The 11,604-nt window shown below is 32.5% G+C and overlaps 1 protein-coding gene across 3 annotated transcripts; it reads left to right on the top strand.

Annotated features, from left to right (window-relative positions):
- The first annotated feature begins 475 nt into the window (after positions 1–475).
- Positions 476–10,587, top strand: fax (failed axon connections). 3 transcript variants are annotated; one of them, XM_015521035.2, is made up of 7 exons: positions 523–653; positions 961–1,431; positions 8,329–8,531; positions 8,596–8,731; positions 8,801–8,938; positions 9,032–9,322; positions 9,449–10,587. In XM_015521035.2, exons 2-7 carry the CDS (start codon positions 1,102–1,104, stop codon positions 9,491–9,493), a joined length of 1,143 nt encoding a protein of 380 aa, XP_015376521.1. In that variant the 5' UTR covers positions 523–653; positions 961–1,101; the 3' UTR covers positions 9,494–10,587. The 3 variants fall into 3 exon arrangements, with proteins under 3 accessions (XP_015376520.1, XP_015376519.1, XP_015376521.1); XM_015521034.2 differs by having other exon boundaries at positions 476–622; positions 8,596–8,938; XM_015521033.2 differs by having other exon boundaries at positions 521–653; positions 8,596–8,938.
- Positions 10,588–11,604: the final 1,017 nt, after the last annotated feature.

Below are 11,604 nucleotides of genomic sequence, written 5' to 3'. Positions count from 1 at the left end.
GGTATTTGGTGTGGCGGCGACTACCCGTCGCACAGTGTTTTTATTATTAATAAAATATCGTCTGTGAAAGGGACGAGGGCGCGTCTAGAAAGCCGTGAGAAAACACATGCGTCGTCGCCGCCACCAGATCGTATGACGTGTAGTGGTTATTATTAAGTGTATTATTGGTAGTAGTCGTATTAAAAATTATAGTATTATTTTTTAGTCGTTGCTGGACGTGGAAAAAAACCACGTTCGCCGTTCGAGTCAATTCCGATGCGAAAATCGAATCGACCAAAAGTAAAAGGCCGTTAAAATGTACCGTGTAAAACGCCGTATGAGTGGCTCACATTTTTTGAGGCGGTGAAATAATAATAATATTATATCCCTGCGATAGAACAACACTGTACGGCGGCAGACTCGTAGCGGTGGTGGTGCCGGTGGCGGCAACGGCTTCGTCGATGGAAAGGGCGTGGCGGCGCGGTGCGGCAGCCGCACGTTAGTCAAAAGTGGTTCGCGATGCGCGTGCGTGCCGGGTTAGCGTCACTCTTGACCAACGCGATACCCGGCTGCACCGACCCGTGCTCCGGCCGCCGCCGCGGCTTGTCATTCGTGCATTCGAAGTCGCGTCCTTTTCCTGCCGGTACGTGTTTACTTGATTTCTGTTGTATTTCGTTCGTATTTTTTTTTTTTTCTTCAATTTTAACCTCCCCACGTCCGTTTGCGGACAGCACATCGAGTGACGAAAGACGCGCGTTCCATTAACGTTTCATATTTTACACATTTATGCACTACATTATTTGTGCGCTGTTCTCTTGATACGCCGCACGTCTTTTAGCTCTCGTGTGCGCTTGTGTGAGTGTGTGTTTGTGTGTCTGTCTGTATGTGTGAGAGTGTGTGCGTGTGTGTGCAGAAACGCCTTTGAACGGGATAATAAAATATGAAATAATTTTATAATCTCGTCGTTTGTTTTTTATGTAGAGTTTTAACTGTCGTCGCCGCCGCTGTGCATAGAGAGCAGCGCGTTTACACCGCCCTCCAACCCCTTGTAGCAGACGTAGCGCCGCGCAAACCAGTTCAAAGTCAATCACTGTAGCACTACTCAACACAAGAATCAGCAAAATGACTACGGCGACTACGGAAGAGACTAAGAACGTCCCGCAGGACGTCAAGGAACCGGCAAAGGACGGTGCTGACGCCGTAGCCGAAACCAACAACAAACAGACGGAGAACAGCGACAAGAAACCAGCAGTGGCGGAGAAGGACGACAAGGTAGCGACGCCCGCCGCTCCGGCTGAACCACCTCAGCCAAAGTTCTCCGTGAAGAAGCAGAACTTTGAGAAGGACGTCGTGTACCTGTACCAGTTCTCGCGCACGCCCGTCATCCCGTCCATGTCACCGTATTGCCTCAAGGTGGAGACATGGCTCAGGCTTGCTGGACTCAAATACGAGGCAAGTACTCGCTACATTGTACTTACCTATTAGTAATTTGACTATACAGCTCTATTCCAAACTTAGGCACTGTACCCCACTCACTTCTCTAAGTACCACCTTGCGTCCTCGGGGGTAGTCACCTAAGTGCCTAGGTGCTTTTTCTCTTTTATCCACATTACTCTTCGGTTATGCTACCCCAAGTTGGCAAGTCCTTAATATTATTTTTGTACCCGAAGTTTACTGATTGTAAAACAATTGACTGATCATTTAATTTGTGAAGTCTAATTAAATCTAATTTAATTTTAACTTAATGATTTGAATGCACGTATACTTAGTAACCAATATTTTTTCCTAAATTCCATTGGAAACGACTGTTATTTTACCGATTATTTAAAGGACAATTTGAAACTTCTAAATAGGTAATTAAGATTTAATTTAATTTAATATTTGTATGATATATAAAAACTAATATTCATATTTTCATCATATGCCTATTTAAATATTTGCATAGATAGAAAGGATAGGTATTGTGCCAAGACTGTGAAAACTTGAAAAAAGTGATTAAAAGTATAACTTCAGTTGTAGGTACTTTTCTTTTTTGAAGTTAATATAAATGATTTATAATACAGAACAAGGTATATAAATAATATTATATTACTATACCTAATATATTATGGTATATTTCCTATTGTAACTATACAGTTATGTACCATATAATATTTAATAATCTAAGAGCACTCATTTCCTGTGTATGGATCAATTATTTATGATAGTTTATTTAATTTGATAGGTAAATAGTTTATTTTATATTATTTATTGATGATAACATAATTTGTCAATTATACCTATTTTTGTATTATTATTATGTTTTAAAATTTTACCGAGATGTAAAAAAAAACCATCTAATATTCATCAGAAATTCCAATTAAACATTATATTGTATACTCAGACACATATTTTATGCACACTATCTAGTTTTTTGGTAGAACTAATTAAACATGAACTAGATAAAGAGCAGAAAATCTTTAATTGGTAGGAAATTGAACTATCACCTTTTGATAATAAAAAATAATGATAATAGTGGAACAGCCATATTTGACATGTTAAAGAAATCTAATAATCCAGTTAAAAAGTAAGATAGAACAAATTGATTTTATAAAGTGGTACATGGACTTCTTAATTATTAATGGGTATGCATAGCAAACATAACTCACTATTGACTATTGTATTTGCATTAATAATTATCTTAAATCAAATGTTTGTATATGTTTAATAAGAAAATACCTTTATTTAAAATGAATGTCCACTTTATAATCGTTATAGGTTATTGTATTAATATATTATACATAGGTATTTTAAATAAATTATTCAACTATGTCCCTTGATTTCTAGATTAAATTCGACCTCATTTAAAATAAAAATATGTTGTACAATTTCAATGTGTAGTAGGTATCGATTTCAGAATTTGATGAATTTATTTTTTATCTGTATTGGTAATTTAAATTGATTTAGGTATTGCTTCAAAATAATTAAAATCAGATTACTTATATATATTTCAATTATATATTCCCATAAAGTTTGTAGTTATTTTAAATGGTCTTTAATTTGATTTTAATGGATTCACATTTTATAGTTTTTTTCATGTGTTTAATGAAAACTTTTGGAATTTTTTATTAATTTATATTTAAACTGAGATTAGCTCCTATTAATGATAACTAATAAAAACTGATATAATGATGACTAAGATCGTTAACAAATATTTGCAACTATATCTACTTGTTTTACTTTTCTTAATTATTAGTCAACTTCTTGCTCCCATATTGTATTTTAATACATATAAATATATATTACCTAGGTACCACAATATATTATTTTAATGAGCATGACATTCATGTTTGTGTATCGTTGAATTGGAGGTAAAACTGTTCATCTTTGTACAAAAAAGCATGGGAACTACAATTCTTCACATGTGCACAAGGTTGCACGTGTTTCTGTCCAAGTTAAACAATTTGACATGTGCATGATATATTTTTATTTTGGTGTCCTGAATTCAAATTATGAACAATATTTTATAGAACTATTAACCTGTTAATTGTGCTATGTACTCTCTTAGTCCTTTAGTGTAGTCAAAACTTAGAAAAAAGAGCTTGATGAATAAGTTGTTCATTGACAAGAAATATTATCAATTTTTTTTTACCTTTCTGCGTTCATTACACGATTATGAATGTTAAAAATGTTAATTTATCGTTATTAAACTAGTGATTGCTATTATTTAGTCTATGGTCACTGTTGTAGATTAATATTTATTGTAATGTACATTTTTATTTATATCTTATATATATATACCGACCTACCATGGACATTCATCAAACGGCCATAATATTGTTAAAGATTTATTATTAGCTTTATTTCGTATTTACGTTGGAAGGACATTACTGAGAACTTTTTCACGGCTTTTCTGTTCGAGTTTTATCTTTAACGATAGTTGAAATTCCTAATGCCCTATAAAAATCGCCGCTCGCTATAATTGTTCGATATTGGTTTGTGATAAAACTTCTAATGGGCGGGAATAAATACGGGTGGCTTGCTAAGTAATTAAAATGTTTTATAAATAATTTTCTAGCTCAAATTGTAGTTGGTCAATTGGTAATTCAATACGCAATAAAATAATAATTTTTATTATAGACTGGTTAGTGAATTTTTATCTAGAAGTTCAAAATTTGTGCGTTGTACACACTTTCAGTGTTGGCGGTGATAGAAAATATATATTTTATCTTTATGAAAACTGGCACCGTGGGTTTTCCAATTTTAAAATGTATAAAATAAGTGTGATGTACAAATGTTTATAAATTTATATTTACCATGTATTACACGCTTTCACTGTAAGTGCTGGAAACGTTTTAACGAGTAGAAATCCGGTGAAATCACTACGGCGTGTTACTACAATACTCATTTTCCTAAGAGAATCCCGTCTGCGTAGAAGGAACGGGAAATCAAAAATTGTATTACTACAAAAAATCTGTTGCAGCCGATAAACGTCGTCGTCATTGCGATAATTAACTGTGAAATGATCCATTTTTTGTTCAATATTAATTTATTTTTTCTTGGATTTTACGAGCCCGCTGTAGTCCAGTATTTATTTGATTGGTTGAATATAATGCTTCATAAGCGTAATATTTAATATGCATATTATTTTATTTAATATTATAGAATATAGAATATTTACGCTACATTCCTTATCGATGTAAACAACCAACTACAAGTTATTATACGATAATATACTATATTATACAAAAATCCTAAAACACGTGTACTACACTTTTTCAATTTCAACGGATAATAGTAGTACCATCCTTTGTATATGAAAATAAAAATGTTATATTATCGAAATTATTTTTTTTATATTCCAAATCTCCTAAACGCATATTATAAAATGTAATAAAAACGCGTATGTTCTTTATTATTTACAGACTGCAGGGTATCTTGAAAACATCCCGTACGCGTACGGAGTCTTTTTTTCACTGTTCCGCGTTGGGAATTTTTTTTTATTCTACATGGATACTGTGTCCATAACACAATCATAGTATATTGTTATACAGTTTTTAACTGTAAAATATAGACGCACGTGTCATAATAATGATGATATACCCCTTCTCTTGTGAATGACGAAATTATTCCTCGCGTGTATCATCATAATGCGTGGACATGTGCTGCAGCGCTCGATGCACCACAATAGTGCATTGTGTGCATAATAATTTTATTGTTATCCCAGCATGTGTTGTCTTTTGCCGGATATAACGCAGTGTTTCGCGGGCATTTTGCGAGTTATTGAAACGTCTTAGCCTTACTATAACTACCGAGTATTGCTGTATTGTGTAATTGTTGTTGATTAATATTGTTTATAAAAACGATTATGCATGCAGCTCTATGAACGTCGGGTTTTTAATTTTTATTAAGGTGGCTACGAAATGCGTATCGCATATTCTCGCATTCCTCCGCCTCGTACGTCTGGATAGCGCGAAACCTGTTGGCGATGGTGGAAACTGGCACGGACTCGCGGTGTACGAGACTTCTATTTCCGCGCCACTACCGCCGCCGCACGCTGCAGACTTTGTAGTGTTGCATTGAATCATTATAAAATGTTTGAATATTCACATGGCATTGCGCGAGCGCCGCGTACCTTCCACATAGTATAATTACAATGTACGCATATAAGTAGATTATTATGGCATGCATCATATAAAATTGTATTATAATCTTTGTTACGAGTAATACAAATCACTCCTCTCCCACACTCAAAACATCAGCAAAGACTTGCGCTTTTTTTGTTTTGTCATCCCGCGTGTGAGTAAAAGTTTTCGCTATTTCGCGTCGTGCCGGTGTTTTAGTAGATAACATTATGTAGTAGTATATCTGTCTGAGTAATCATCAAACATATTATTATTATGTCACTATTATAATGTTTTATATATCGCTGCCTTGCGGGATCTTGACTGGGCCTGGACTCTCAAAGTTTAATCGATGCATCAGTCCTTGAAAGTTAATATTTTTAAATCGACACTTTTCACAAATTTTTCTTTAAACCTAATTAGTTTTATCATACTTACTCTTATAATTTGTATCGTATGCGTGGCAAGTATATATTATATTCTAGCTCACTTTGCTTACATCCTTATTAAGATGGCCACGCTCCTTCGCCGCTACCGACAAAAATTAATGGTATTCTTATCCGCTGTGTGTCGATTATAAGTTAATAACAATGCTGATATCATGTACACGATTTTGATATAATACCATGGTCGTTCATTGTGTGCTTGAGAGTACTGCAGATAGAAAGAGAAGGTCCGCCGACAATAATCTCCGTTTCGTTATCGTGAACATATACGCCTCGCCGTTCCTCATTTGCCGCCGCTCTACCATCTCTTATTCATTGATCAATTAAACACAACATTTCTTGTTAGCGTCGTTGCTCACTTAAACATCGACATTCCTCGCTATTATAAAAATCAGATTGTCGTTGTCCCGAGTTTTTGATTTAAGTCAAACTGAAATATTTGGTAGTATATGAATATGACAGCCATGGCCCATGGAAGAGGAAGATAATAATTTAACTTTATGTAGAATGGTACCGAATCATAGTGAATTTGATGATTACCGAATAGTGATTACTGATTACAATTATTTCTATTCGAATAACATTTATAGTCCCACGACTATAATTCCGGCAAGTCGATTCGAGTTCATGTGTATTTATCATTCTTGTTGTTCGTTACTTCTGGGAAGCGCACATGTTTATATTATTAATTATAGGTCTTGTGTTATAGATCTCGATCGTCGGAAGCATGATACAGAATAGATGGTATTATTGTGTGTAGCACAAACGATAATAAGGCAGCAGAGGGGGACTTTAATACGGGTGACTTTAATAATATAATAATAATTTTATGATGAATACGCGTAGCACGTGGAATGCAGCGCGCATTCCATTGTATGATTTTTTTACTGATCGTGCGAGTTACACGAAACTTTGACCTTTCTATTAAATATTAATATACATTTTCCTTCATACAAAGAAGTATAATAAAATAATGACGCACCAAGCGTGCCTTTAAATTACTAATTATTTGGATCCGATAATCGATGATTGTTTAATTGAGTGCTTCACTTATCGCCGAAAAACAGTGGTTATCATTTTTAAAGCCATAATTTAACATGATGTGCTTTGGATGAATACAACGGCTTACCACCCTAAGCGACATTCGACAGTTGGTATTTAAAAATAATTTGATATTAACGTACTGGGTGTAAGTAGTGGTTGTTTCGATTTTGGATAGTTTAATTACTGAAAAATGATAAGATTGGGAATGGTTATCGCAGACGTCTAAAGTTAGGCAAATTCGACGTGGGCTGAGTTTATTTTAGTGTACGGCGCTACACTACTGCAGTTAAGTGCTTGACGGTGCCTGGTGGTGGAAACACTTACTCCACCGATTTCATCAACAGTAATCTGTCGTAGAAATAAAGTTAAGTTGGGCGTGTGTTTGTAATTTTTCAATCCTATCAAAATATCGAAACCCGAGTAAAACGAAAGAGTTACTATTTTGTGTTGGGTTTATTTTTAAAAATATGTTTCTAGCCGAGTTTTGCTGTACGATAGGGTAGTGTATGTGCACTAATGGCGAAGAGATCAATAACACAGTTGTCGCCGTCTGAACCATAAACTCCTCCTCGACCTCACCCCCACACCATTAGTCGCCGTCGCCATGACGACCGCTTGTGGTATTCCTCGACTCGGGAGTTCAATAAACCGGGTGGTACTGTGGTAGTGGTATGTAAGGGATTTTCTCGTATTGCTGTTGCCGCCGACAATATTACTTGGGCGTCGCACACGAACTCGCTTATTTATGCAACAGGGTGTGCTTTATTCTTGAAATTATGTCTACATAGTTTGCCAACATGTTATGTACAAGTCGTAGACAATCTTAACTCGGCCTGTTGTATTTATTTAAACATTTATGTTGTCAGTTTTTATTTTAGTTTTTTTTTTTTCCTTTAGGTGACTTGTTCATCATTTCTTGAATACTGGGGTGACTAAAAAGTGGTTCTTATGCTTTTTGACCTTAATTTAGAATTTAGAAAATGCATTAACTTTCCAATGATATGCTGTAGCTCTAAGGCCTATATTTCTTGGCAGATACGCCCAGAAATACCTCTATTAGCTATATTAATAATATAATATGAAAATCATGATTTCTCATGGTGCAGACACAAAATTAGGCTAACCTTTTATTGTTTTGTTAACATTTTCAGACGAAGAATGGTTTTTTTTTGTAGCATTTATGTTAACAAAATAAAAATTATATTAAATACGAATTTATTTTGTTTATTGGATTTTAAATTTTATTTTTTGTTTAGAATGTCGACCATAAAATGAAGCACCGTTCCAAAAAAGGACAATTGCCGTTTATTGAATTGAATGGCGAAGAAATTGCTGATAGTACTTTAATTATTAAAGAGCTTAGTCAGAAATTTGGCAAAGACATTGATGCTGCATTGAGCCAAGATCAACGTAACATATCACATGCTATGATATCGATGATTGAGAATAAACTTGTTTGGTATTTTGATATCTATATTTTTAATAATTTTTACTTTTAAATTTACTTAATATAATGGTTTTAGGGTGATAACATGGTGGAAGACAAAAACTCCAGAAAATGTTATCAAAGGATACAAAGTGAATTTGCAACATGCGCTTGGTACATGGGTTCCAAATGGAGTTCTTAATTTCTTATTCAAGCACAGTTATAGCCGAAAGGTGAGTGTGCCAGAAAAAATATATTATGTAATTAATTGGTTCAATTTTTTTTTTTTTTTTTTGTTACAGGGATTAAAAAAAGTTAAAGCTCAAGGAATTGGAGTTCATAAGCCCGAAGAAATTTTGGAATTTGGACAAAATGATCTTAAAGTTTTATCTGATGTTTTAGGCGACAAATTGTATTTCTTTGGAAATGAACCCTCAACTGTAATTAATTTCTTTTATTGATATTTTAATAATTCATAAATAAAAATAATCATGTTATAGATTTCTATAATAATGAATTTATTTCAATTTTAGCTGGATGTAGTGGCTTTTGCAAACTTGGCTCAATTGTTCTTTTTAGACAAAGATGTTGAATGCCAATTACGAGACTATTTAGTGGACAATTTTGGAAATTTAGTGGAGCACACAAACCGCATTAAGGAACGGTGTTTTCCTGATTGGGAAGATATGTGTAAGAATCTAGACTTGAACAGCCACTTGCCAAAACCACCGCCAGTTGAAGAAAAGCCTAAGGAAGATGGAGATAAGAAGGCCGCAGAAAACAAAAATACTGAAAAAGAAGCTAAAGAACCATCTGATGAAAAAGTGAGTGGAAGTTATTTGTAATCATTTATAGATTAAACTGTGTAATACTTGAATTGATTATAATCTAATGATTAAATACACTTGTAAGATATAATGTCTAATCATTAATGTATTATATTATTATAGGGTGATGGAAAAAAGGAAGGAGAGAAAGAACCAGAAGACAAATGAGCGGTATTTGCACTGGTTACAATGAAGCAGACTCATCACCATCATTTTAAATTAAGCGATTTCACCAACACTTTTGACCCATCATTATACTACTGACTTAAAACGAAAAATAATCATACATGATGTATTTATAAGTTACGTAAACGTTATATAAAAACATATATAATTAATACCCACCAATCCATTTTTTTATGAACTGATTTTTTTTGCTCGTCAACAAGAAATTTTAAATACTTATGTTGTCGAGCTTATATGTTTCATAAAATTGACTCCATTAATTTAATAATAATAAAAATACTTAAAAGTTTTAAAAAATATTACAATTTATTACTGGGATACAAATCTGAAGCTCAGGTATAATCTAACGCATAACTCTTAAGTATAATAATTATAATTAATTATCCATTTTATTTATGTGTTAAGACTTGTTTGTTTGTTTGGGCCTATGCTTTAATTTAAATGGGGACCAGACTAATAGGACCTCGATACAATTCCGCTTAGCTATACATATTATATAACATTTTATTATTATTATTTTTTTAATTAATGAAAACGTTGAAAATCCATTATTTCCTATTTCGGTGACAATATCCTCTCTGTATGATGTAAATTTTTCTACCATTTATATAATTTTATACATATTATTATATATATTTTATGTTTTTAAGTGTATAAATTAATTTATTATTTAAGTGAAAAAAACGAACAAGAACGAAATTCAACTGTTAACATCTATTTTGTATTTGTTTGAAAACAATACATACTTTCTTCCTCTCCCCCTTTTGGCTTTTCGATAAGTATCGAAACGCTAACTTAACTAGTAATAATTCCTATCTAATTTTTATAGCATATTCATGTTCTCAAAAATAAACTATTCACTTATAATTATATATACATGTAGGTATATCTGTATATACACACACATATATATATATATATATAAAATAACTATATTATTAATATTGAATTTTTTTTATATTTATTTTATACTTTTACTACTATCATTCAAGTGTAATGGGAAGAATCTCGTTCGTATAATTTTTTTTTATATATAATTTTATTAAGCCTTTAAGAATAAAACAAACTGCAAAATATTTAAAGTCTTATCTTTGTTAATCCCCTAAATTAGTATGACCTATATCAACCATAAACTGTGGGAATTCTTTTCAGTTAATTTGTTTTCCCCTCCCTATCCTCACATCTAGACACCCTCACAAATGAATAACCATATTAAAATATCAAACATATTGAAAAAATGTTCAGTTGCCCACGACAATTTTCAGTCAGGTAATAATGTCCCATCATTGATTTTATGTGATGTCTAAATTTTGATCTGTGCAATATATAAAAATGCAATAATCTAACTAAAAAGTGTTCTGGCTGGTCGAGTCCATTAAGAGAAATTATTGGGTTGACCCATCAATTTTTAATCATGTAGATTCTGAATTATTATTTCTTTGTATTATAATTTGGAAAAATATCCACAAAAATTAGTAACATCAATTTAGAATGGTAAACAGTTATATTGAAACCTTTCTTATTTTATCAAAGGTGGGAAAGCATTGAAAGCAACGAAAATAATTAACTCAGCTTAAAATGTAATCTATGTTTTTAATTAATATGCAAATCACATAAAGTGTACACAAAGTATACAAATTATTGCCTATTGGTAAAACATATACTGCTTTTGTGTATATATTGTAATTTTAACTCTAGTAAAATGTAATATGATATTGGTAAAAATTCAAAGATAACTCATGAATCTACTAATTTGTTGTGTAGAAAATCTGACGATTCAAACATTTTTTTTTAACGTGATTGTTTTCATTAAGTTAAAAATACTAAAATAATTGACAATAATAAGTTATTAGTTATCTAATATTATTAATAACCAATAATTTCGCATTTAAACATTTTAGATATTACATGTAATGGGGAAGCAATTCAGATGTACTATAATAAAAAAAATCTGGGACACAATTCGTAAGCAAGCGTTTTAAAGGTTGATAGCTGGTAACTATTAATTAAATCATGGTAAACACAAGTCCGAAGCTTAAAAAATTGGTGCATATTTAAATTTTTTTATTTAATAAAAATTGAAGAATTATTTT

Source organism: Diuraphis noxia, unplaced genomic scaffold (assembly GCF_037042655.1).
Source record: "Diuraphis noxia isolate RWA-SAM2 unplaced genomic scaffold, SU_Dnox_SAM2 contig0004, whole genome shotgun sequence".
NCBI lineage: Eukaryota > Metazoa > Arthropoda > Insecta > Hemiptera > Aphididae > Diuraphis > Diuraphis noxia.
Note: the sequence above shows the minus strand (reverse complement) of the source record. Positions and strands in the feature narration are given on the sequence as shown.

Excerpts from the sequence above, each read along its gene's own strand:
- fax (XM_015521034.2), top strand. The coding sequence starts at position 1,102 with ATGACTACGGCGACTACGGAAGAGACTAAGAACGTCCCGCAGGACGTC. Across the intron at positions 8,939-9,031 it reads TTGGAAATGAACCCTCAACT|CTGGATGTAGTGGCTTTTGC; the intron begins GTAATTAATTTC and ends TTTCAATTTTAG. Across the intron at positions 9,323-9,448 it reads AAGAACCATCTGATGAAAAA|GGTGATGGAAAAAAGGAAGG; the intron begins GTGAGTGGAAGT and ends ATATTATTATAG.